We start from the raw sequence: 27,950 nt of genomic DNA on the forward strand, positions 1-27,950 counted from the left end.
AAGTCCAGATCATGTCTACTACTTCTTTACTTGTTGATCACACTGTTGAACTCATAGTAGAAAATCAATACATACTTGTGATTGATGGATTAGAAATGGAGCAGTCAGGCTTGCTACTGAACTTTTTATTATCATCAGTACAGTTCTTCCCTTCATGAATGAGAAAGGGTTACCAATTTGCTTGCATACACAGGGAAGAAACTCTATAGCAGCTAAGAAAAAATTTCTTCCACAACCTCTGATTTTTCAAGGGATGGAAATGTCATCTCTGAGAGGAGGGAGAATGTAAGGAGCTGGCCTGCGCTGTGGTAGAATAGGCTCATTGCTTCATACTAATGTGAAGAAAGCTTGCTTATTGAAGAAAAACATATCCCTCTGTCAGATGCCCCTGGGAAACAGCTTAGTGATGGCTATAACCTTGCCATGCACGTATCATCTAGATTCACTTTAACAGCCTCACTAAAGCCTCTCTAGGTATGCTTTCCCTCCACTTTTATTACAGGAAATTAGTCTTGACTCTTCAGGCAAGAAGTCATGATAATTTTTCGTAATCCACAGAATCTTATCGGAAACCGAAGTCCAATGAAATGGTTTCATGCACCACGTGGATGGCAAGGCAACTAGGAGTTGGGGAGCACTGAGGAATTACAGGTGGGAGAAATGTCTAGTAGTGTCAAAGTCAGCTATACTCTTCCCCACTTCTTGGAGTTTGTGAAATTCCTTCTCATTCAATCCCAATGTCATGCTGAGTCATAAAAAAGAAGTGCTCTTCAGGACACCACATCACCACATCTCTGGAGGCCGGTCAGCCAGCCTCTGTTAGTCATTACTATACACATGGGCTTGGGGCCAGTGCCATTCACACTCCCCCCTGCTCTGCGCAAACGGACTGACTTCCTCTAATCCCCGTGTTCCTTTTCCTCCACCTCTCTAAGACCCTTCTCTGAGGGAGGAACAACTATATCTTTGGGGATAGTATAGCTTTAAGGAAACTTTTGGCAGATGCAGACATCCTAACATCTGGGCAGTGTTAACAGAATCCCAGAGGCCCGGACAGACCAGGAGCCACTTGTTCTAGGAATGTTAAAGTAGGAGTTTCTTCCAACCGATGAGGGGAGCAGAGGAGGAGAAAAAGAAAGAGGAGATAGAAAAAGAGCACGAAACCCCCACATAAAACAGGTAAGATCTGCTACTTAACCCCTCCACCCTCCACTCCCTCATTTCACAACCTTGGCTAGCAGGGGCTGGGTGGGTGGGGGTAACCAAGGATTTGGGTGACAGGACTGGGTGGGTGGGGGGAGGAAGCAGCTTTTTTTCTGAAACTGGATCATAAGGGGCTTTTCATTTGTGCCAGAACCTGGCTGCAGACACGTGTGCTCGCTGACTCCAGTGAGACGTGAGACGAGTCAAGCCTTCAGTCTGAGATTAGGGAGGAGGTGGGCAGGGTTGTAGACTCAGAGTCCTGGATCTGCAAAAGGGAAGTCCCTGCTCCTGAACAAAGGAACTGGATTGAGGCTGGATGTGGAAGAGGGGTCAGTGATTAGTTGTCCAGCTGCTCCTGTTCTGGATCTCTCTTTAATTCCATCTTTCTTCTCCTTTCGTTCCCTCTTTTTCTTTCAGTTCTGTCAGAGATTTTCCTTCCTTCCTAGCTTCCTTCTCACCTCTTTCTACTTGTTTTGCCTTCCTCTCTTCTTCTCACTCTCTCTTCTGCTTCCTTACCACTTTCTAGACAAAACTGAAGCCAAGTAGCAATGAATTGGGAAATATGAATGGTTGCCATTCTTGGACCTCATAAGTCACTTTGGAACTCTGGCGAGAATCTGACATCTTTTTGTGTCTTTATTTCTGGGATAGACTCCTCACCTAAACATGGAATTTCATTGAAAGCATGTGGGTAAATGGGTGCTTGCTTGCAAACAGGACCAGTGGCTGGTTTATCCCAAAGGCAGCAAGTTTAGTACAGTCATTTACTAAGTATGTGCCCATGGGAACCACAAAGCTCTCATCCCATTAGAGTGAGGACAGAAAAGGAAGTGAGAGGGCAATTGAAACCTACTCAGCCTCTCCTCAGGTACCTCAGTAGGTCCTTTCTAACCTCTTTGACTTCCTGATGGCTCAGCAGCGTGAAACTGGACTTGAAAGCCAGAAGCCACTACCAAACCACTAAGCCTCAAAACCCAAATTAAGAACAGAGCCAGGGTATAGTTGTTGCCTGGGAGACTAGAGAAAGGAAACATCAATCCTGTCCAATTTGAAGTTCACAATAATAATACTATCTAATACACAGATATATATTGATTGCTTCTGTATATGCCAGGTAATAATCTACTCTGTAAGGTAGATACTGATATTATGACTCCCATTTTATAGATGAGGAAACTGAGGCTCAGATAAGTTAAGGAATTTATACAAGGTCCTGTAGTTAATAGGCAAAGGAATTGGATTCAGATCCAGAGAAGTGTGCAACTCCAGAATCCAAACTCTTAGTCCGTATATGCTAATTCCTTCTCAGATAAGTGGTTATGACATATTAGCTGGATGGATAAAGCTATCAGCTGAGAGCCTTGAGATAGCTGGATTCCCTTCTGGTTCTATGTGACTTTATGTTGTCCTTTCCTGGTCTTGGTACTTCAAGAACCCTCTGTAAAACTTGGGCCTTTGAACATTTGCATCTGATCTCACCAGGGTCAGGTGAAGATTGACTGTCTATGTCTTCCTCCTGGGAGGAGCAGCGACTGTAAATAACAAATAGAGTCTTGTTATTCTCAAAGGTCTTTTGGGGGGGATGATATTACAGACATTCATGAATTTTAAAATCTTTCTTCTTCATTGCAGATTCCATCCCCTCACTTTTGGAAGTTCGCTGATTGCTGATTCCTGAGAGTCATTTTCCTTTGTCCTGGTACTTCTGTCCACATACCTCCATTCCTGCTTCCCTAAACCCTGCTTTCAAGGATGGCCCATCAACTGACTCAAATAAGAGCGCTCTCTCTGCTGCTCTTCCTAACTCCAGCAGTGACACCAACATGGTATGCAGGTAAGTACTAGGAGTTATTGTTCATTATTTCAAGGGAGGGCAGGGCAGGAACCAAGACTTGGAGGAGGGAAGAGTAAGATTGCAATAAGAGACACTTAGATTAGATACAGAGAAGAACTATCCTCAACAATAAAAAACAGTTAAGCATTGCAACAGGCTACCCAGGAAAGCTTTTGAGGCCTCCTAACAAGAGATATTTGAAAACAGGCTAGACCAGCACAAAAATGAGAAGGTTGGACAAGATGGCCCTTGGGGTCATTGTTTCACCTGCTTCTGCACTAAGCTTCCTGAAAACCAGTTTCTAATATTAATTCCTTTACAGGTCAAATCTTAATATTCTTGTCAAGAGCACAAAAATAGGACTTGGGCTACATATCTCATTTGGGAAAAAATACAGGAGAAAGGCAAAAGGCAGTCTTTTTTAAGGGAAATAAGAATCAATTCTCTCTCTTCTCACTTTTTGGGTTTCTCTCCTTTCCCAGACCTTATTTAGAGGATGAGATTTTAATAGCCCCTTTCTGTCAATCTGCCAAAGATGTTAATGGCAATATAGATCACATTCTCTTAAACAGGAATTCCCCAGTTTCTTCTAGCTTGTTCCTTACTTCAGAGGAGATGGAGATTTCTGGATTCCTGAATGTACCATCCTTCTCCCCTGGAGACATAGGGGGCTGAAAAGAATAGACTCAGTGAGGAGAGGGAAAAGGAGAGGAGGAAGGGTCATGGAAAGATAATGAGTTAGCAGACAGAGGTTTTTGATGGGGCCCAGCTGGCATTCCAAGTGCTAAGAATATTCTGTGGCCTGTAGTGTCTGCCTTCATAGGGGATAGGGGGAGTAGAGGAAGGAGACAGGCCCAACCAATGGGGTTAGGAAAATATCCAGAGATGAGTAAATAACAAACTGCTCCCATCACAGCTACAGTCATTGCAACTAAAATTTTCCACATGCCCTTAGCTCCTGGTGGAGGACTTTGGCAGTAGCTCTGTTTGTCTGGAACAGCTGCATGAAGCTTTCAAACAAATACACAAACTTCTTCCCCTCTTTGGCTTAACCTGACTTGGTAGGGGGAGCAACACAACGGCAGACATTGAGATGAAGAAATTCAAGTCAAGCCATTAGCAGAGTACACACTGATTTGGGCTAAAGGAGCCCCAAATCTGCACGAGAGAATATGTGCAGCTGTCCTCCCCAGCTTCTTACTTGCTTCAGTCCAAGTACCTAAGAACAAAATCCGACCAGAGACCACAGGGCTAGGAAATGCAGACTAAATGGCTCAATGCCCAATTTTAAACACCTGTATGATACCTCATGGTGTGCAAAGACCTTTACCTTTCCAGGATGGAAGCCTGAGCTGTTGGAGTCTTGAGGAAAGGGCAGTTTTTTAAAACCTAGGTTCTTTTGAGATTCTCAAAGGGCTTGCAAATACAAAGATGACACTCCCCATTTCCATAGGAGTCACCAGGGTCACCACTCCTTCTGAGGTGCCCAAGCTGGTGAGGCTGGTGAGGTCTCTGACAGACCTACAAACCCACTCATTCCACCCCCTTCTCTTCTTAGAATGTTGCTTGGCGAGAGAAATTTGCTGTTCCAACAATCCTCCCCCATTTTTACTTTCCCCCATTGCTCGCTCAGCTCTCTTGTTTCATTCATTCATTCATTCAACAACTATTTATTGAGCACTCTGTGCATCTTGCACTATTCTGTTCACTTCTATAGCTTTGTTCTCAAATGGAAATAGCGTAAGGAAGGCAGCCAAGTGTGGATTCAGTGCTAATCAGGAAAAGGATCCGAGAATAATCAGCAGGGGTCAGGAAGGGTTAAGAACATACAAAGAGTGGGTTAAAAGTGTATATTTGCATATCTGTGCAGTTCAGGAAGTCAAACTGGATTTGTCATCATTAGCCAAGCATTAGTGTGAATCTTAAAATAGTCTTCACTATCAATTAAATTTTCAACTATACTTTTTTGAAGGGAAGTTGGAGGAACCCAGTAACAGACCACAGAGTAAAAAAAAAAAAAAGAGTTGATGACCACAGAGTACTAAACAGAGTAGCCACTAATTAATCTAAAGAGAGCTGAGGAATGCTGCCCAAACCCCTCCCGCCAAGACTGAAGCAGGACAAGAAGGCAGACTCATGTTAGGAGGGTGCCCCCCTAGTTATAGTTTTATACCCTATCTCAGTATCCCAATATTTGCAAAAACAAAGCAAAACAAAGACAGACAAAGAAAGGAAATGGGAAGACTTAAAGGAGTAAGGTAGACCGAGCCCATTCCAGTCACAAAGTAAACTTGGCACTGGCCTTGCTACTTCAGCACCTTGGTGAAGACTGTAATTATCTGATTGAGTCTTCCCCTCTACTTTCCCACATCCCCTGTCATTCTGAAATGATGTAAAATGATTGGTGGCCTTTGGTCCCACACGTACAGAGTAAAAAGGTTGGATTACAAGAAAGATTTGGGATTTTTATCACTGTTGGAATAAAAGCTCTCCCCTACTACTATCTTCAGTGGAATGTCTGAGTTTGGTATCCAGGGGTTAAAAAACCAGGACTGGAGTGCCCGCTCTGCTATAAAGTAGCTGGGAGACTTTGGGCAACTCTCTTAACCTCTCTGAGCCATTTCCTCATCAGTACAAGGGAGAATAATAATGGTATTTACCTCATTGAGATGTTGTGGTGACAGAATGAGGTAATATATGTAATGTGTTTAAAATACGGTACATGGTGAGTAATATTAGCAGTTGTCATGGTGGTTGTTATCCAGCCATAGACCTCTCTGACACTCCTATTTTCTCTTCTGGTCAACAGAGGCTTGCTCCCTGCTGAGCACTTCTTTACAAGCTAGCTCTGTAACTTTTTTTCTGTAACAGGAATGGGGAGACCTAATGCTTGAGGGATCACACACATCTGCCCTCCTGTTTATAGGAGCCATAAGGCTTTGAGGCTAGAACTAAACTGAAACAGCTGACAAGAATTCCATGCCCCCCAAAGAAATCTCCCATAGGGGAAATGAGAAAGCAAGGGATGTGAGCTCCAGGGAGAAATAAAGTCAGAAGAACTGAAATGGCAAAACAGAAAAACAGAGAAAGGGAAAGAGAAACAGTGAACTCTTTCCTCTGGAATGAGGGCAAACCAACAAGGACATGATTTCATAACACAAACTTTCAATTTAATTCATTCCCTTGTTCACCAAGTTGGACTGGTTTCCCAACCCCCCCCCCCCACCAGTCTGGGCTTGTGGGGAATGGAGGAACTTCATCATCTAGTCCTCAGCTCCACCCTTTAGTGCAGGGGGCCCTGTGCCTCTTCCCAGAGAGGAGGCAGGCGAGCTTGTGGTCTGAGTGTTTACACAGACCAAAAGGCTCCAGCACTAAAACCCAGCCCCGTCCAGGAAGCACACCCTCTCCTGGAAATGGGGAATTGTCTTCTGACTCAAGCATGGCTGGCTGCCCTATTCCTGTGCATGCATTAGAGCTCAGAGAGGCTGAAAGGAGGGCTTCCGGAAACTTCACTCCGGAAAGAACCAAGTTGTTTTCCAATTAGTTCTTATTCATGTCTGATTTCCTGCAGTCTGGTAGAACACACTGTTTAGTCTCCCAGACAGCCACAGACCTGCCTCTACCAGGGGCTGGGCCACTTAACAGGATGATGGGGGGTGGATTAGGAATGTTCTCTAGCTCAGTGGCTCCCTGCTAAGGCTTCTGCTGATTAGAGGAACTGGGAGCTTCTTCAAAGGACTCTGCCTTTTCTCTTCTCCAAGCCCAGAAAAACTGTTCATGAAACTATTCTTATTCCCCCTTGCCTTTTTTAAAAATATAATTTCTACATGTGTAATTCAGTGGCATTAATTACATTCTTCATGTGGTGCAACCATTATCACTATCCTTTCCAAATTATTCTACCACCATTATCATAAACTCAGTGGCACCTAAGCAAAAACTTCCCCTTTCCCCCTCTCAGCCACCCCTGGTAACCACTCATAATCTTTGGTTTCTATATATTTGCTTATTTCACATAAGTGAGATCATGCAATATTTGTCCCTTTGTGACTGGCTTATTTTGCTCAGCATGACGATTCGAAGGTCCATCCATGTTGTGGCATGCATTAGGATTTCATTTCTCTTTACTGTTGAGTAGTATTCCATTGTACGTATGTATCATGTTTTGTTTATCCATTCATCTGTTGATAGACATTTCAGTTGTTTCCGTTTGGCTATTGTGAAAAGTGCTGCAATGAACATCGGTGTACAGGTGCCCCCTTTGCCTTTTGAGCCATCCCTCTCTGCCTTGGATGCCATTCCCAGCAATGCTAATCAGGTGACAAGCCCTTTAGGCTAGTGGGAGCTTGAGGAATTGTTCTCCTCTGAGGACTATGAGCAGGCCTGTCACTAGTGGGAAGACACTAACTAAGGCTCTATTTTTAACTTCTACTTGGGACAACAAGTCCATCCTCAGAGCCTGGTCATCAGTGTCTCACCAAGACATGTGTGTTATATCACGGAAATGGGCCATTTATAGTCCAGACTGATGGATGGTCAAGACGTTCAGTTTTTTTTTTCTCTTTTTGATGGAGGGTTCTATTGTTACCAGTGAGACCCCTGACCATGAGCTTGCTTCCTATGCACCTGAGGTGCTGAGGTTTGCCCACAATAGTTCTGCTGTTTTACAAGGCTGAATTTTTCCCACTAAATATTCACCTGGCTTCTCACTCATGGAGTGCCTCAGGAAGGGACAAAGTTGGGTGAGGGGGAAGGTGGGGAAGGACTTGAGTGAGAAACTGATACATCATCCTGATATTGCCTTCTTCATTCTAGGTTCAGGCTACTATCCAGATGAAAGCTACAATGAAGTATATGCTGAAGAGGTCCCACGGGTCCCTGCCCTAGACTACAGAGGTAATCCTCACTGCTCCTTAGGCTCAGAAAGGGTCTTTTCTGGCCTAAGGTCTAAGCTCTTTTCTGAAGCATCCCTCATCCAGACTTGGCTCATATGTGCCAAAACTGCAGCCCAGGGAATCTGAGAATGTGATTTTTTATCATGAACTTTGTTACTGACTTGCTGTGTGGCTTCACCCCTCTAGCCCTAAGGTTGCCCATTTGTTATTATGACCGAGTACCTAAAAAAAAAAAAGCTATGCTTAATCCTGTTCTAGGTAAGCCTGTGGGTGATACGAAGTCTAATCAAGGAGCTTACATTTTTGGGGGGGACGGAGCGATAAAACTAGCACATGTAGGACAATTAAGTGTGAAACTATGTGGTAGCAGTAAATGCAATAGGAGTTAAGAAAAGGAAGTCAGGGAAGGAGTCATGAAAGATGACATTTAGGTTAGTTTTTTTTTTTTTTTAAATGATGAGTAGGATTAAGAGAATGGTTTGTAGGATTAAGAGAGCCGGAAAGAGGAGGGGAGGGCATTCGTGCAAATCAGCATGGCTAAAGACATGGAGGTAAGAACAAAGACATGGAGGTGAGAATAAACAAAGACATGATAGATGAGGGAGCTAGGAAGAAACCAGCTTGACTGGAGGAATTGGGCAGTGGAGGAAGTAGTAGAAAATAAAGAGTGAGGCCAAATTTGGAAAGGCCTCTTGATCTAGGGACCCTCTAAGGAGAGGCAGGAGGATTAGCTGTAAAGAATGCTGGCTAGAGGTTCCTGCATTAGAAGGGAGGTTAGGCTCCGTGATATCTAATATCCCTTCCAAATCTAAAATTCTCTGTCTGTGCTTTGCAAACCATGCAGAAGAGTTTAGCTGTTGTGCTAGGAGCCATAAAGATCCATCCTATGTTCCTGCACAGGGGAGTGACACGGTAAATGGTAATTTCAGAACACTGACCTCGTTATGGTTAGGGAGGGGTGGAGCCTGAGTTGGAGAAACTGTGCAGAATTCTGTTACAGTAATGTTGACTAGAGATGATTGAGGGTGGTGGCAAAGAAACGGAGAGTAAGGATGAACTCCAGAGATGTTTCAAAGAAAGACATGACAAGACTTGGTACAGATTTGATGCACCAGGAGGCTAAGAAATAAACTGATATCTGAAAGAATCTAGTTTGGATACCTGGGATAATTGTAACACCCCTCTCAGAAAGACTAGGTTAGAAAGGAAAATTGGTTTGGTAAAGATGTCCTATACACAGTTGGAAATAGAAAGGTTAAGCTTTGTGAGCCATCAGCTTAATGGATAAACTGTTTGAGGGAGCAGAGGGCCAAGGTAAGAGCCTTAGAAGACATCTACAGATATGAGTAGTAGAGGAACCAACAAGGGTCAAAGAGATGTTAGTGGTCATCCAGGTATGAGGAGATCAGAGTAGTATCTATCATATTGTGTGGTAGCAGCAAGGCTTCAAACTAGTTTTTCCCGGTTCAGTCATGTCCAAGGAAATGAAACCGGAACAGACCCGAATTTTTAAAAAATTCAGGTGAACTGGAATGATAACCAGAATGGGAAAAGTTACAAGTCAAAGCCCTGCTAGAAACCTAATTACCCTCTTAAAAAACAAGGGCAGTGTATGCATTGCATAGCAACCAAATCTCTTACCCATTAGATTTTGAGCAGAGTCAGAAACAGTGGTGCCTCGCTCAAAAATGGTGGTTGACCGTGCCACTTTGAATGTGTGTTGCTCTCCACGGTCCCACAATAATCCAGTCTCACACATCCAGCTCCTGAAAGGGCTCACTGTTTCTCTTCCGAGTCTCCCATTCCAGGGCTTTGAGCCGTAATTTTTCCTGTTCTGGTTATCCTTCTGGATCACCCAAATTGTAAAAATTCAGGTCTGTTCCAGTTTCACTTCACTGGCTATGACTAAATCAATTTGAGCAGTTTGAAGTCCTGTGTAGCAGTAAATGCAATAAAAACAAAAACAAAAACCCATTGCTATCGAGTTGATTCTGACTCATAGCGACCCTATAGGACAGGGTAGAACTGCCCCATTGAGTTTCCAAGGAGTACCTGGTGGATTCAAACTGCCAACCTTTTGGTTAGCAGATGTATCTCTTAACGACTATGCCACCAGGGTTTCTCATAAATGCAATAGGAGTTAAGAAAGGAAGTCAGGGAAGGGGTCATGAAAGATGACATTTAGCCACAGAAGAGAATTTTTTAAAGAAGGGGAAAGGGTAGGAGATTAACTGTGTCGCATATTGGAGAGATCAAATTGAAGGTAAAGCAAACATATTTGGCAAGAAGGTAAATGGTGAACTTTGAGACAAAGTTTTAATAGAGAAATGAGCAGAGCTTTAGGCTCCTCTGCTTCTTTCTAGCTACCTTCTACCTACCTTTTTCTCGATGCCAAATGGTCCACACCCACTGCCTCCCGGTCTTAGCACCCACTAACTCCTAAACTCCTTACACTCTGTTACCCACCCACAAACCTCAATGCTGAAACAATATCTCTTGAAGATCACAATCTCTTGCAGTGACCAAATGGCATGACCCTTTCTTGAGCTTCAGTCTCTCAGAAGCAGTGACTACATCCCTTTCTTCTTAGTTCCTCTTCCCTGGGCTCATGACATTTCACTATTCTGGTCATAGCTGAAGCCAAGAAAGGAGATGAGCTCCCCAATGGTGACAAAGAGAATGAAGTTGGGATCTGAACTTTGGGCAACCCTGTCCTTTCTCCTGAGCTCCTGGACAACATCTTTAACTGCTACTGAACATTTCCATTTGGAGATGTCTAAAACAAAATTCTTTCATCCTTCCTCAAAAAGCTTTATTGGCTGATCTTCCAATGTCTGCTAATGAGACCATCATTCTTTTGATTACTTGGACTTAAAAATAACTCAATATTACTTTTTATAGCCCCCATTGCCTTTATTGGTTAAAGTGGCTGCTAACTGAAAGGTCAGCCATTCAAAGCCACCAGTCACTCCATGGCAGAAAGGTGTGGCAGTCTGCTTCCATAAAGATTTGGAGCCTTGGAAGCCTTATGGGGCAGTTCTACCCTGTCCTACAGGGTTGCTACAAGTCGGAATCGACTTGATGGCAGTGGGTTTGGTTATTACCTTTAAGAGTTCCTTTTTCCTCATCACCTCTCACCAGTTATTCACCAAGACCTGTCGTTTCTTTATTAATCCATGGGATCAATATTTTTATTACCTCATACATGGATAATGGCAGTTGTCTCCTAACTGGATTCTCTGATTCATGTTTCTCCCTCCCCAAACCTGGTGGGCCACTATGACCATTTCTGTTAGAATCTGGCTTCAGTCTAGCTTCCTAACCTGACAGTTTATTAACCCATCTCCTCAAATGAAATCTATGCTTCAGCCTGGCAGCTCTACTCTGTTCCCTGACTACTTTAGCCCACATTGAGCTTTGCCTTATCCATTCATTACTTCATCAATTTATTCAGTGCATATTTATTGAGTGCCTACTATGTACCTCTTCTGAAATAAATGTTTGCTGTCTAGACCACTTGTTTGGCATTTATTATGTACCGTCTCTTTGGGTTGCTTCTTATTACCCTTGACAAAATTGTTATCTCTTTAACAGAAGGGGTCATGTCTGACATTCCCACAAAGCCATGTAAAAAGTAGGTGTTCAAGAAATATTGAGTGACTGGTTGGCATCCTGGGAGCAGAAGCCAGATTGTAGGAGACTATAAAGGGGAGGGAGTCCCTGGGTGGTGCAATTGGATAATGCTCTCGGCTGCTATCCAAAAGGTTGGTGGTTGAGTCCACTCAGTGGTGCCTCTGAAGAAAAGCTGGGCCATCTACTTCTGAAAAAGCAGTCATTGAAAACCCTATGGAGCACAATTCTACTCTGACACACATGGGGTCACCACAAGTCACAGTTGACCCACGGCAACTGGTTTTCATAAATGGGAGAAGTAAATAGAAAAAAGCAAGAGATGAAGAAGTTACTTTCAAGAGGTCCGGCAGCCCTATATTAGCCCACCTCATTGATTATTTTTAAATGAGCATAAAACCCTTTGGAAGAATATAAGCTACATGGTGGCCTTTGGCCTTGGATCTAGTGTCTTATAGTTCTCTTCGGGATTAGTCTCAGGGCATAAAACAAATTGAAGTTATCAATGATGAGTGGGGAGGGGGTAGCAGGGAACAGTACAGCCTGTGGTCCCAGCCTCCCTTGTAAGATCCTTGTGACCTCATAATCAACAGCTCTGCAAACAGCACTTAAGAGACTTTCTGTGATTTGGAGATGGTGTCTCCAGGTGGCAGTGGTGTGTTTTTGCCATAGGCTCGAAACTCAACATTGAAAAAGAGGGATGGAATGGTGGCTCAGACCCAAACACTGATTTAGGGAATAGCAATTCCAGGGCTATATATTTTAATTCCAGGGCTATATATTTTACACACATAATTGCATTTGATTCTCACAACAGCCCTATGAAACTGGTTTATTATTCCCTATGTTACAGATCAGGAAACCGAAGCCCAGGGAAGTTAAATTTGAAGTCATGGAGCTTGAAGGTGGCAGAGCAGGAATGTAAACCCAGGTCTGTCTGACTCCAAAGCTAAGCTCATCCCATCTCTTTCATCAAAAATGAAACTCATTGTTTTAAAAAAGAAGAACTAGTAAAAAAAAAAATTTTGGAGCAAACTGTCCATTGTAGAGTTCGGTACCATTTTCATGAATCTTGAACTTTCTTTCATGCCTTATCCTGATTTCTAGCTTGGAGTCAGAAACCCTTCTTCTGAGGTATGCTTCCAGTCCTCTGAGCTGCTGCTTTCCTCACAGGCAAACTAGTCACTTTGCCTGGGTTATCTGAATATTATCACAAAGAAGGCCCTTTAACTCTGTTGTCAGCATTTCCTTTTCTTTATAAGCCCTGAAAAGAAATAGGTGAAGAGCAAAAGAAAGCAGAGACCATGGGCCTGAGTTCAAATCCCAGTTTCTCCACTTTCCAGCTCTTTTAACCTGGACAAACACCTACCGTGTGCCAGGCACTGTGCTATGTATTTTATAAACGTTATTTCATTTAAAGAAATTGTACACTTGCTGTGTAGTGATATGGAAAGGATCTCTAAGGTACATTGTTAAGTTAAAAAAGAAAGCAATGGAGACAACAGTGGGCATAAAATGCTACTACTCTGTGTTTAAAAAAAAGTGGAAAACAAGAATCTATACCAATATTTGCTTTATATGTAAAAAGAAACTAGCAACAGTGGTTCTTTGGTGGGGGAAAATGTGAGGAGAACAGGAGGGAGACTTTTTACGGTGTACCTTTTTATACCTTTGGTATACCTTTTATAGGAGCCCTGGTGGCACAGTGGTTAAATGCTTGGCTGCTAACCCACCAGTTGCTCCTATAGAAGTGGCAAGAGAAAGATGTGGCTGTCTCCTTACGTAAAGATTTACAACCCTGGAAACCCTATGGGGCAGTTCTATTCTGTCCTATAGGGTCGCTGTGAGTCGGAATTGACTCAGTGGCAATTAGTTTGGTTACACCTTTTATAAGGAGCCCTGGTGGTACAATGGTTAAGTGCTTGGCTGCTAACCAAAAGTCCATGGTTCAAACCCACCCAGCAGCTCTGTGGGAGAAAGACCTGGCGATGTGCTCCCGTAAAGATTGTTGTTGTTGTTAGGTGCCACCGAGTTGATTCCAACTCATAGCAACTCTGTGTACAACAGAATGAAACACTGCCTGGTCTTGTGCCATTCTCACAATCATTGATATGCTTGACCCCATTGTTGCAGCCACTGTGTCAATCTGTCTTGTTGAGGGTCTTCCTCTTTTTTTGCTGACCCTCTACTTTACCAAGCATGATATCTTTCTCTAGGTACTGGTCCCTCCTGACAACGTGTTGTATATTTCTTCATTTCATCCACATCAATAGCGTGAAAGTTATTGTCACATACCTCACTTACTTCCACATACTGTACCCACCATTTCTCCCACTCTACCAGTCTGGTGACTGTACCCAAAAAGCACATGAGGTCAGTCTGGAATTACTTGTTCCTGAGTGTTCCTAGAGATCACCATCTCTTGTTCTAATTGCTCATAAACCTGATGTTTAAACATTCTAGAACACTATGCCGTCAGTGCCATTGGCATCACTAGGGGGGTGCAGGGGGTGTGGATCACACTGGGTGACACTGTGAGAGGGGATGACACCAAAATGACTGTCTATGAAATTTTTGTGCAGTGTTTCAGCGGAAATTTATATATTTTTTTTAATAAAAATACCCCTGTAGTTAGTTATAACAACAAAAAAAAATTGTAAGCCCAGCTTACATGTATCAATATACCTCCAAGGCTAAAACTCTATGCTAATTTACTTTTTGAACATTCTAATGTGCTTGGGTCAGAGCCGTCATTATTACCCAATTACAATGATGCTTCGAATCACGTGATTTCATCTGCACAAGCTACAAGCTCACGCTGTTGTTTTCGTTGCTGCTGGCGTTTTTATAGTTGCTGACTTTGTCAGATTTTCTGGTGTTTTAGCTACAATATTGTCGTAATTAGCATGGAAGGGGTGACACCATGAAGTTACTGCACTGGGTAACACCAACCCTAGTGACGCCACTGATCGGTGCTGTCAGTCTCACCAGGCTATAGTTTCCAGAGGCTATCTTCTTCCCTATTTAAAATTGGGATCGGGTTTGCCCATCTCCAGTCTTCCAACATGTTTTCTTTATGCCAGGATTTCTCTAGGCTGGGAAATTTGAATTGATTTACAATAACTGGGCACTCCCTTACTGTCTCAGCATTTATCCTGAGCATAGGGTTGCTATGAGTCGGAATCGACTGGACAGCACTGGGTTTGCTGTTTTTTTTTTTTTTTTTTTTAATATTTCCCTTTGCCATGCTTGCTTGTTCTACCCATTCCAATCTGAAATTTATTTTCTTTGACAGAATATGGGAGAGAAGTAGGACAGAAGTAATTGTTGAATCCCAACCTCCCTCGTAAGGTCTTTGTGATAAGTGTTACGACCTTATTATAATCAACAGCTCTACAAAGGTAGTGCTTAAGAGACTTTCTGTAATTTGGCAGTGGTGTCTCTAGATGGCAGCCGTGTGTCGCTGCCACAGGCTCAAAACACGCTGGAAAGCCACAGCGTGTTATTGCTCAAAGAATAGTTTTCTCACTGTCATCTGTCATTCACCAGTTGCCTCAAGCAGAGGCTCTAGATTTTCTTTGTTCCTTTAGCTCCTGATGTGCCTTTTCTCAAAGTCCCCTTTGTTTGTCCCTTAGGATTTGGGAAGTGCATCAGCTCATTTGGGGCTTTAGTCTTTCCGACCTTAGGCTAACATATCTGTGCCATCCTTGTGTACCCATCTGTGAGCAGGCGGCCCTCCTCTTGTTTATATGTGTCCCTGGAAAACCTGAAGCCACTGAAGAGTTGTTTATTTTGTAGAGCCAATGAGGCTTCTTCCTTAGGATGCCTTTATGATTTCACAGTGCTCAGTTTTGAGCTGGCATCAAACTTTCATTCCTAAGGAGCCTTCTTTGATGTCACATTCCCTTCCTCTATCTTACATCTTCATATTATTTTTTAAATGTATTTTTAATTTACATACAATAAAATTCACTCTTTTTGGTGTGTGTATAGTTCTATGCATTTTTGACAAATGCGGAGCCAGGTAACCCCACCACAGCACCCAAGAGAACAGTTCCATCACTTCAAAACCTTGCCTAGTGCTGCCCCTTTGAGGTTACCCCTACCTCTACTCCTGGCCTCTGGAAACCACTGATGTACCCCTATATTCTTGCCTTTTCCAGAAAGTCATATAAATGGAATGCTACAGTAGGCACTCTTTTGAGTCTGGCTTCTTTCACTTCCTAAAGTGTATCTGAGACGCAGCCATGATGCAGTGTGTATCGGTATGTAGTGTGTATTGTACGGCTAACGCACAGTTTGTTTAACCATTCACTCATAGAAGAACATTTGAGTTGTTTCCAGCTTTTGGTGATTATGAATAGAGCTACTTTAAACATTTGCGTATAGGCTTTTGTGTGAAATCAGGTTTTCAGTTCACTTGAGTAAATATCTAGAAGTGGGATTGCAGGGTCGTACGGTAAGTGTATGTTTACTTTTATAAGGAACTACCAAAATATTTTCCAAAATGGCTCTATCATTTTGCATTCCCACCAGCAATGTATGAGAGTTCCAGTTTCTCTGCATCCTCTCCAGCACTTGGTATTGCCAGTTGTTTAATTTTTTCAGTTTAGACATACTAATAGGTGTGTAATGATATCTCATCGGGTTTTTTATTTACATTTTTCTAATGACATCTTTTCATGTGCTTACTGGCCATCACTATATCCTCTTCAGTAAAATGTCTGTTCATATCTTTTGGCCATGTTCTAATTGGATTATTTGTTTGTTTTACCATTGAGTTTTGAGAGTTCTTTATGTATTCTAGATATATGGTTTGCAAATATTTTCTCCCAGCTCATGGCTTGTCTTTTCATCTCTTAACAGTGTCTTTCACAGAGCAAAATTTTTTAATTTTGATGAAATTCAATTTATTGATTTTTTTATGGATTGCATTTTTGATGTCATATCTAAGGCCTCTTTGCCTAGGCCTAGATCCAAAAGGGTCTCTTTTATGTTTTATTTTTCTAAAAGTTTTATAGTTTTACGTTTCTCATTTAAGTCCATGATACCTTTTGAGTTAATTATTGTATAAGGTGTGAGACTTAGGTCAAGGTTCATTTTTTTTTTTTGCCTCTGGATGTCCACTTGCTCCAGCACCGTGAGATGAAAAGGTTATCTTTCCTGCATTTAATTGCTTTGGCACCTTTGCCAAAAATCAGTTAAGCATACTTGTGTGAGTCTATTTCTGGTCTCTCTATTCTGTTCCATTGTTCCATGTATTTATCCTCTCACCAGTACCACACTGTCTTGATTACTGTACCTCTAGCTTATGTTTCTTCTATTGCTACAGTCCCCCGATGGTGTTATACATTAAATATCCAGGATGGAGAAGCTACATGCTACTCACCAAGGGGAGGAAATTATCACAGCAGCCTGGGTACACGTTGTGAACTCTCCTGTGACCGGGGTTTTCGACTGATCGGACGGAGGTCGGTGCATTGCCTTCCAAGCCGCCGTTGGTCTGGAACTGCCTACTGCAGGCGTAAGTTGTGTGTGTGCATATGCTGACATATATACGTGAGAGAAGCCAGCCAGCCAGTCAGCCATCTGGGAATTTTTCATGGGCCCCCAATAAGACCTTTCCTCATCCTAGCATTCTAGCTCATTTTCTCTCTCCATGGTCACTGCCCAAACAATATGGGCATTTAGATAGCAGCTGGCCCTTCTGACCCAGGGAGCCCAGGAGTTTATGTAGGGAGCTAAGGCTTGGGTCTAAGACCTGATGTAGACATGGGCCTTCTGGTGGTCCTGAAGATCTGTGGTCTCCGGCTCTTTCCCAGTTGGAGTAAATTACTATATTTCCTGGCCTATAGCCTTAGAAGGCCTCCTTCTTTGTTTTCTTTTGAAAGTCAAGAAGAAGAACCCCTAAGGCTAGAATGTGGGGATGCTAATACACACACACTCAAAATCATGCCCTTTTTCAGATCCCAAATCTCTACCTCTTATTCAAACTCTACAGCCTACCCCTTTTTAGCAGCTGATCTTTGTCCATTTATCGATCGCTGAAAACCATTTTTAGGACAGCCATATATGCAGGTCCCTGTATTGGTCACTTCAGGAGCTTACACAATTCCTAAACACGATTATGTGAAAGTGAATGCAATATAACTGGACTAAGAAGTGCTGACCTTCAGAGAGAAATGGAATTGGTCAGAAAAGATGCTGTGAAGGAGAGGAGAAGCTTGATGGCCAGAAAGAAGGAAGCCACCACACCCCTGTAGGTGACTGCAATTACTTTGCTTTAACTTAGACCCCATCATTTCCAAGATGAATTTGAATTAAAAACAAAACAAAAAAAAAACCAAACCCAGTGCCATCAAGTTGATTCCGACTCATAGCGACCCTATAGGCCAGAGTAGAACTGCCCCATAGTTTCCAAGGAGCTCCTGGCGGATTCGAACTGCCGACCCTTTGGTTAGCAGCCATAGCACTTAACCACTACGCCACCAGGGTTTCCAAATTTGAATTAGCCTTATAAAATTAAAGTAATATAAGGCTATAAATTTAAAATGAACATCAAACCAATTAAAAGAATGGCGAAGATTGCTACATTTGAGCACTGAACCTAGTTTTGACCTTCTTCACAGGAGACAAATGGGGGAACACATTGGAGCTATCATTCCCACTGTCATATAATACTAAGCAAACAAATTCATCTGAAGAGACAAACCTTTTCTCTTGGCCCTGCTTTTTAAAAAGGTCATTTTTTTCCCCATGGGTCTTTACCTAAGGGCTGCAGAAAGACTTAATAATAGACAATAATCTTCAAGTCTGGTTTGTCCAACAAGCAAAATGAACATAGTTAATATAGAGTCTTTATTCAAAGTGCCAACAATTGAGCTTATGCAGAGCTAGAACTTAGACAAGCTAGGGGGAATATCTGGCTTGCCTACTTTTCTCATGTATCAGGTATTTCAAACAAGGCTTTGGCAAGCACAGGCTTATAATCAAATTCATGGTGGCAGTCTCTGCTTTTGGCACATGTAGTGTTTAAAGCACAGGGATGGTTCTTCAATGAAATACCATCAAACCTGGCCCTCCAGGCACTGGTCTGACGTGTATTCTCACTTGAGCAGAGGGTCAGCTTACTTCTGCATGTAACTGAGCCTCAGCTGAGGAGTGCCAGTGATAGCGTCAAAATTATACTCAAAAAGGAGCTTTGAATTTGCTCAAGGGGAACTAACATTTGAGGAAGAAAAGAAGAAAACTAACAGTTGCTGAGACCCTAAATGGACCCAGAGGTTTATATATGCATTGTTCCTTTTAATCTGCACAACCATCCTGTGAGGTAGCGACATTGTACAGGTGAAAACTGAGACTCAGGGAGATGAGGTCACTTCCTCAAAGTCACAGAACTAATAAGAGGTGGAGCTGGGATGGAAGCTCAGGTTGGCTTCCAAAGTCCATGGACTTAGATAAGGGATTTACATCTTTGAGACCCCCAAGAATGCTATTATACTTTATAATATGAAAATAAAAAGGCAATTAGGCACAAAAATTTAAGGGCAGTTTGGGTGGGGTTTCTGTGTCTTTGGTTGTCTCTGATATGGTTCTCCCTGTGCTAGATGTCCAGGCACCACCTCTAGATAGTCCCACAGTCCACTGAGCTTGCCGCTTGGTTCTCTCTTAGAGATGAGATGCCACGCATTGCCACTCATCACTAGTGGCACCTACACCTGCACAAATGGGGTGCTTCTTGACTCCCGCTGTGACTACAGCTGTTCCAGTGGCTACTACCTGGAAGGTGACCGCAGCCGCATCTGCATGGAAGATGGGCGATGGAGTGGTGGCGAGCCTGTATGTGTGGGTAAGTGCTGGTCCCTCCCAGCTGTCCTGCTGCAAGGAACTCTCCTGGTGTGATAGTCACAAAGGATGTGCAATTCTCACTACAGAAGGCCATCCTGTTCTATATGACGGTGGCACACTGGGGATATGCTTATCAAAGGACTCGCTTCCCCTGGAACTAGGCTTCCTCAGTTTTTTGGGGGGTGGGGGGCACCTTCAACCGAGAATGCACCTTTTGCCTACCCGTTGGTGTGGTATTGCTTCCACGGGTCCCCTCTGGGAAAGGCAGGGAAACCCATGAGTCAGCACTTGATTTCTGACCTTGGCAGACATAGATCCCCCCAAGATCCGTTGTCCCCACTCACGTGAGAAGATGGCAGAGCCAGAGAAGTTGACTGCCCGAGTATACTGGGACCCACCATTGGTGAAAGATTCTGCTGATGGTACCATCACCAGGTAAGTTTGAGTAACAAATGCCCCTCCCTGTCCCTCCCATCAGCCTCTCCCAGTTCCTCAGGCTGCCCACACTGAACTGCACAGGATGAGGCTACAGTGATGGTGTGTTCTAGACTTAATTCAAAGGGTCTCTTTCCTCAGTGGCTCTTTCACCCTGTCCCATGCAGAGTGACACTTCGGGGCCCTGAGCCTGGCTCTCACTTTCCTGAGGGAGAGCATGTGATTCGTTACACTGCCTACGACAGAGCCTACAACCGAGCCAGCTGCAAGTTCATTGTGAAAGTACAAGGTCAGAAAGAATTCTTCCATTTCCACATTAGTCATTATTCCTGCTCTATCTACCATGGCCTTCTAGATGCCCATCACAACCCTCTCCTCTCCATGCCTGAAACAGCCACACTTCATTTATACTGGGTGAAGAAAAAGCAAGTCCACCCAACAGGCTCATTCAGGAAGCCTACATTACATGTGCATACACACGTTTCATAAACCCTGACTCCTCAACAAGACTTTCCCATTCTCCTAAATCCAGATAAAAATCACAAAGATCCTGTTTCCATTTAATTTCTTGACCTCCTAATTACCAAATCTGATCAGCCTTCATTCTCAGTCTTTGACCTCTGCTGACATCAGTATTGTTCACTGCCTGATTCTTCTTCTTTGTTTGGTGTTGTATTATTCTGTTTTGCCTCTCTCTTTATAAAAACGATTCATGCTCATTGCTGAACATTTGGAAAATAAAGAAATATGTAAAGGAAAAAGTCTATTACCCCACCATCCAGAGGCAATTTTTGTTAACCCTTTGGTATTTTCCTTCTAGTCTTCTTTCTATACATACTTTATATATATAGTTGACATTATACTGTATCTTCTATCTTAGATCATCTTTTTTCAATTTTCCTTATGACACAAGTAATTTTTCCATGTTATTTAAAAATTCTTCAGAAATACTTTTAAGGGCAGCAAAATATTCTACTCTAAAGGATATGTCATAATTTGTTTAACTCTTCTCCCACTGTTGAACATTTAGGTTGCTTCTGATTTAATTTTGCTATTATAGTTCTGTAAGGTGGTCATCTTTATACAGGGAGTCCATAAAGTCTGGAAATAGATGGCCTTTTTAAAAAGATTAATAGTCTTTTGACAACATTATATATACTCATCTGTATTTCCAGATTTTATAAACATCTTTGTCTGAAAGATTTAATTCCTAAAGAAAGGAAAAGTCTAGCTCCATCCCTGGCCCTTGGAAACAAAGAGAAGCCACTCATTCTGATCACCCTAGGTCTCCTGGTCTAGAAATCTCAACATGGGCACCCTCTTAGCCTTTCCTTTCTAAGAGATACACCATAGGCCCTAACTTAAGCTCTTCCCTAACAGTGAGACGCTGCCCAACTCTGAAACCACCACAGCACGGCTACCTTACCTGTACTTCAGCAGGGGACAACTATGGTGCCATTTGTGAATACCACTGTGATGGTGGTTATGAGCGCCAAGGGACCCCCTCCCGGGTCTGCCAGTCCAGCCGCCAGTGGTCAGGATCACCACCCATATGTGCTCGTGAGTAAAACCAGGGAATGGGGAGAATGGACATACTGATCGGGGTACTTCGGAGGATATCCCCATGGCACAAGGGTCCGACAGCAATGTGTGTGGGGTACTTCGGAGGATATCCCCATGGCACAAGGGTCCAACAGCAATGTGTGTGATGTGGGAATGGGGAGTTCTGAAAATGTGTTTATTTTAACGGCCAGTGCTACCCCATAGAATACTCCTACCCCAAGAAGAGGGTTTAAAATTTCCAAGTGTTCTTTCAGGATTTCCCCCAAGGGAAGGGAGAAACTATCAGAAACAGTTAACCCAAAAGACTGGATTCTATCAAGATGTTAAGTTACCCACGCTAGGATGAAGAAGAAGGTCATACCCTGACTGGCCGTCTGCTTCTGTCCCAGCTATGAAGATTAATGTTAATGTCAACTCAGCTGCTGGTCTCCTAGATCAGTTCTTTGAAAAACGGCGACTTCTCATCATCTCGGCTCCTGATTCCTCCAACCGATATTATAAAATGCAGATCTCTATGCTACAGGTGAGACATACTCCCCTAATGAGGGCTTAGCTCCTTTACCTACCCCCTAACCCCACCCCATTACCCCCTTACCTTTTCCAGAACAGTTTCTCTCTGCAGTACAAATTCTGTTTCCTCAAACTTTCTGTGGATAGCATTTGATCAATTTTACTGAAGACAAATTTAGCACATTTTAAAGACAGCTATGTTTTTACTGAAAAGGCAATGAGGCCACTGGAATGGAGAATGTAACCTGCAGGGGGTTGGGTGAATGATGGGAAGGGAATGTGGCTAAGGAGTCTGGATAGATTTGTAAGACAGGTACAATCAAAGGTAAATGTTGAGAATGAACTATGTCCATGTTTTCAAGGAATAATAGTACCAACAAACACATGCTAAGTGCTATATGTGTACCAGGTACTGATCTATGTGCTTAATATGTATTAATTTATGTAATCCTCACAACCCTTATGAGGAAGGTACTATTATTATCCACATTTTATAGGTGAGGAAACTGAGGCAAAGAGAGGTTAAGTGATTTGTCCAAGGTCACCAGCTAGTAATGGCCAGAGCCAGGATTTAACCCAGGCAGACTGGCTCCAGGATCAGAAGAGAAGGAAAAGTGTTGTGATGTTCTAAAGTAGAATGAAGGTAAGAAAAGAAGCTAGTTAGGGAATTTCTAAAGGTTGAATCTTGGAAGTTGCTGTGGATTGAATTATGTTTCCCCAAAAAATGTTTTGGAATCCTAACCCCTATACCCTTGGATATAATCCTGTTTGGAAATAGAGGTTTTTTTAATTCTGTTCAAGAAGCCATATCTGCATAGGGTGTGTACTAAACCCAATCACTTCTGAGTTTTAAAAAGAGCAGATTAGACACAGACACACACACACACATATACTAGGGAAGACAGATGCCATGTAAGAATCACCAAGGAACCAACTTGGTCATCACCCTCATCTAGACCTTTAGCCCCCAGAACTGTGAGAAACTAAATTTCTGTTCTTTAAAGCCACCCATTTGTGGTATTTGTGTCACGCAGCACTAGGAAACTAAGAAGGAAGTTACCAAGTTAAGATTCAGGGACCCATGAAGGAAGCAGTTTCATGGGGATCTAGGCCAAAAAGGACTTAGTTCCTCCAGGGATCCAAAAAGGGCAGACAAAGGCAATAGCTCAGCTTGAACAGGAAGCAAGGACAAGAAAATGATCCAGCCAGTGAGGACAAGTGACTCCAGGGGTCAGGACTAGAGGAGGAGTTAAAAGATTAAACAGGGGTGGGGTCCCAGGGATTGTTCAACGCTTCTTTAAACCTTGCTCAAGAGGTAATTGGCTACTAGGCGACTCTATGAGACAAGGCAAGACAAAGACTTAAGGGCAGGGTTACAAGTGTGCTGTCCAGTGCCAGGAAGGCAGCAAAGTGTAATGAAAAGAGCACTTGGTACTATTTTGGAGACCAAGAGAAGGCCCTGGCGATGTAGCCTAGTGGTAAGAAGCACACACTTGGGCAGGCAGCCTTACACCTCAGTTTGAATCTTGGCCCAGCATCAGACTGTCATGCAAACTTGGGCAAGTTATTTCCTCCTCTACAGGATAAGGATAATACCACCCACCTTGTTAGGGGTGTTGTGAGGATTAAATTAGATTATGTCTACAAAGCATTAGGTATGTGTATCCAATATATAATAAAATCATTGCCATCAAGTTGACTCTGACTCATAGCAACCCTACAGGACAGAGTAGAACCGCCTCATACGTTTTTTCAAGGCTGTAAATCTTCATGGAAGCAGACTGCCACATTTTTCTCCCGTAGAGCCACTGGTGGGTTAGAACCGCTGACCTTTCAGTTAGCAGCCAAGTGCTTCACCACTGCGCCACTGGGGATCACTCCAATATTTAATGTTGTTGTTTTTGGGTGCCAGTCAAGTCAGTTCCGACTCATAGCAACCCTGTGTACAACAGAACGAAACACGGCCCAGTCCTGCACCATCCTCACAATCGTTGCTATGTTTGAGCCCATTGTTGCAGCCACTGTGTTGATCCATTTTGTTGACGGTCTTCCTCTTTTCCGCTGATCCTCTACTTTACCAACCATGATGTCCTTCTCCAGGGACTGGTCCCTCCTGATAACATGTCCGAAGTATATGAGACGAAGTCTTGCCATCGTTGCTTCTAAGGAGCATTCTGGCCGTACTTCTTCCAAGACAGACTTTTTCGTTCTTCTGGCAGTCCATGGTATATTCAATATTCTTCGCCAACACCATAATTCAAAGGAATCAATTCTTCTTCAGTCTTTCTTATTCACTGTTCAGCTTTTGCATGCATATGAGGCAATTGAAAATACTATTGCCTGGGTCAGGCCTACCTTAGTCCTCAAAGTGACATCTTTGTTTTGAGCACTTTAAAGGGGTCTTTTGCAGCAGATTTGCCCAATGCAACATGTCATCTGATTTCTGGACTGCTGCTTCCATGGGCACTGGTTGTGAATTCAAGTAAAAAGAAATCCTTGACGACTTCAATCTTTTCTCTGTTTATCATGATGTTGCTTATTGGTCCAGTTGTGAGAATTTTTGTTTTCTTTATGTTGAGGTGTGATCCATACTGAAGGCTGTGGTCTCTGATCTTCATTAGTCAATGCCTCAAGTCCTCTTTGCTTTCAGCAAGCAAGGTTGTGTCATCTGCATAACACAGGTTGTTAATGAGTCTTCCTCCAATCCTGATGCCCCATTCTTCTTCACCGAGTCCAGCTTCTCGGATTATTTGCTCAGCATACAGATTGAATAGGTATGGTGAAAGAATACAACCCTGACACATACCTTTCCTGACTTTAAACCACTCAGTATCCCCTTGTTCTGTCTGAACAGCTGCCTCTTGATCTATGTAAAGTTTCCTCATGAGCACAATTAAGTGTTCTGGAATTCCCATCTTCGCAGTGTTATCCGTAATTTGTTATGACCCACACAGTTGAATGCCTTCTCATAGTCAATAAAACACAGGTAAACATCCTTCTGGTATTCTCTTCTTTCAGCCAGGACCCATCTGACATCAGCAGTGATATCCCTCATTCTACATCCTCTTCTGAATCTGGCTTGAATTTCTGGCAGGTCTCTGTCAATGTACTGCTGCAACCACTTTTGAATGATCTTCAGCAAAATTTTACTTGTGGGTGATATTAATGATATTGTTTGATAATTCCCGCATTCTGTTGGCTCTCCTTTCTTTGGAATGGGCACAAATATGGATCTCTTCTAGTCAATTGGCCAGGAAGCTGTCTTCCCAGTTTCTTGCCATAGACAAGTAAGCACCTCCAGCACTGCCTCTGTTTGTTGAAGCATCTCAATTGGTATTCTGTCAATTTCTGGAGCTTTGTTTTTGGCCAATGCCTTCAGTGCAGATTGGACTTCTTCCTTCAATACCATAGATTCTTGATCATATGCTACCTCCTGAAGTGGTTGAATGTCGAACAATTCTTTTTGGTATAGTGACTCTGTGTATTCCTTCCATCTTCTAGATGCTTTCTGTGTCATTTAATATTTTCCCCATAGAATCTTTCAATATTTAAACTGGAGACTTGAATTTTTTCATGTGTTCTTTCTTCTTGAGAAATGCTGAGTGTGTTCTTCCCTTTTGGTTTTCTAACTCCAGGTCTTTACAGATGTCATTATAATACCCAATATATAATAGCTATTATTATTATATTGGAATAGCCATTCATTTAGAATCTATGTAATTTTAAACCTTTTTGAAATTAAGCAGTGAGAGGTTGTTTCTGCAATTTATCAACTACATTTCTCTTTTCTACCCCACATGGTATACTTTTGTATACTTCAGGAGCATGAAAAAAACACTGTTGGGGCAAGTACTTAAGGAATGATGGAGGGAAAAGGTTACAGACCTCATGGTGTGGTCTTTGGGGGAGAAGCCCCCTTTCCCACACTTCCTCATGTGGTCCCAGGAGGAATCAGTCAAATAGTCTTAGGTTTGAGTACCAAGGCCTGTTTCATAAAATGTTCCCTCCCTCTCCCAGCAATCCACCTGTGGGCTGGATCTGCGTCATGTGACCATCATCGAGCTGGTGGGACAGTCACCTCAGGAGGTGGGGCGCATCCGGGAGCAGCAGCTGTCAGCCAACATCATCGAGGAGCTCAGGTCCAGGCTGGGAGGCTTCAGGGAAGTGGTGGGCAGAAACCCTAGGCAAGACACTGACAAAGGGGGGTTGTGGGAGAACCAACAGATACTATTCTCTTGGGATATTTCTTATTTTCGAACTCTTACAGATACCTTAGGTAGGACCAGAGGATGGTTCTTAACTTTGGCAGGACATCAGAATCAAATGAGGAGTTAAAATACAGATTACCAGGCCCTACCCGAACTACCTCAGGAATGTGCTTTTATAAAGGTACCTCAGGTGTCTCTTCAACACTGCCAGGGTTGAGACATGCTTAGACCCAAACATGACTCAGAAAAGCCTCTGACCGTTCTGCTTCTTGGCTTCCTTCCTTTGCCTTCAGTCTCCAAAGGAGCAAAAGGTACCTTTGGGCCCTGATACCTGAATCAAGCCCATTAGCCCCTGGGGAGAGAGAAGATCATAGGTGACAGGTGGTAGAAGTTTACTTTTCTCATCCTCTACCCATTATCACCCTTCCAATGCCTCCACGTACACTCAGGGCCAATAAAGCCATTACTGCTGTCTGTTCTATAAACAATACCTGCCTCTAGGGCTCAGTCTCAGTGGAGACAAAAAGATTCAGTCCCAGTTAAAGGAGACACTGGCAAATACTCGGAGGAAAGAGACGGCAGACATGCAGCTATAGATAGAAGAGTTAGCCAGGTGAGGCTGATCAACCTCAGGGCTGCCACGTAGCTTTGCAGGTTATGACCAGACCAATTCTAAAAAACACTAGTCACTTCACAGTCTGTGTGATTGGCGCCCGCCCCCTGGGAGTTATCCAGTGCAGCCGGCATAGCTGTACGTGATAGTCCTGCCTGAGGGGACTTACAAAGGAAATGCAGCATGATAATAACAAAGCTGCTCCAGCTGGGGTGAGGAAGGGCCCCTTAGCAGAGCTAGACCCTAGGGGCAGCAAGACTAGGGGTCTGAGCAGACAAAAAAAAGCGGGGGAGGCTTGGGGTAGGTAATGGAGGGGATGGGGGCAAGGAATCAGCTTGGGAAGGAATTAGTCTAGTAATGGAGCTGTGAAAGGTCTGAGGGCAGCAGAGCCTGGTGGGCTGGATGTCCAAACAAGGTCTCACACCTTCCACGTGCTCCTCTCTCTAGGCAATTTCAGCGCCTCGCCCGCTCCTACTTCAACATGGTATTGATTGACAAGCAGGGTATAGACCGGGAACGCTACATGGAACCTGTCACCCCTGAAGAAATATTCACCTTCATTGATGACTACTTACTGAGTGACCAGGAGCTGACCCAGCGTCAGGAACAAAGGGACATATGCGAGTGAACCTGAGCCAGGGGATGGAGAGGTCAAGGTCGAGGGAAAAGATACCTTAGTTGCCTAATAAAAAGGAGGAAATGGTTTCCTACAGTTCTAGGAACAGGACTCTGAGGAGGGTGAAGTTTGCCAACCCTGCGACATTTCCAGGCACCTTTTTAGGACCTGTGATAGTTCCCCTGAAGTAAGTCTCTGCTTCAGATAGCACTGGAGGGGCATAAGAAGCTAGGTAGGAGGGAAGGCCTCAGGCTGCGGGTTAGGGGTAGAAGGTCTTCCTTTCCTAATCTGGGCCTCTGCCCAGCTCTCAAAATCCTTTCAGATAAGTAAATTCTAAATTCATTCACTAACTGACTGTATTTTAAATGGATCTTCTGGTGGCATAGTAGTTAACCACTTGGCTGCTAACCAAAAGGTGGGTGGTTCGAACCCACCAGTCTCTTGGAGGGAGAAAAGACCTGGCAATCTGCTCCAGTAAAGATTACAGTCTTGGAAACCCTATGGAGCAGTTCTACTCTGTCTTATAGGGTCTCTATGAGTCAGAGTCGACTTGACAGCAATGGATTTAATGAGCTTACTCTGAGGTAACAGCAGA

General features: G+C 43.3%; 1 protein-coding gene across 1 annotated transcript; it reads left to right on the forward strand.

Moving 5' to 3' along the window:
- The first annotated feature begins 843 nt into the window (after positions 1 to 843).
- On the forward strand, positions 844 to 27,446 carry SRPX2 (sushi repeat containing protein X-linked 2). Its single transcript, XM_003420022.4, has 11 exons — positions 844 to 1,179; positions 2,836 to 3,037; positions 7,853 to 7,933; positions 16,895 to 17,086; positions 19,235 to 19,411; positions 19,719 to 19,845; positions 20,013 to 20,134; positions 21,226 to 21,405; positions 21,798 to 21,931; positions 25,936 to 26,057; positions 27,187 to 27,446. The coding sequence occupies exons 2-11, from the start codon at positions 2,956 to 2,958 to the stop codon at positions 27,365 to 27,367; spliced, it is 1,398 nt and encodes a 465-aa protein (XP_003420070.2). The 5' UTR covers positions 844 to 1,179; positions 2,836 to 2,955; the 3' UTR covers positions 27,368 to 27,446.
- The last annotated feature ends 504 nt before the right edge of the window (positions 27,447 to 27,950 follow it).

Source organism: Loxodonta africana, chromosome X (assembly GCF_030014295.1).
Source record: "Loxodonta africana isolate mLoxAfr1 chromosome X, mLoxAfr1.hap2, whole genome shotgun sequence".
NCBI lineage: Eukaryota > Metazoa > Chordata > Mammalia > Proboscidea > Elephantidae > Loxodonta > Loxodonta africana.

Coding starts and splice junctions, on each gene's coding strand:
- SRPX2 (XM_003420022.4), top strand. CDS start 2,956: ATGGCCCATCAACTGACTCAAATAAGAGCGCTCTCTCTGCTGCTCTTC. Junction 17,087..19,234: donor TGGAACTGCCTACTGCAGGC/GTAAGTTGTGTG, acceptor GTTCTCTCTTAG/AGATGAGATGCCACGCATTG. Junction 26,058..27,186: donor AACATCATCGAGGAGCTCAG/GTCCAGGCTGGG, acceptor TCCTCTCTCTAG/GCAATTTCAGCGCCTCGCCC.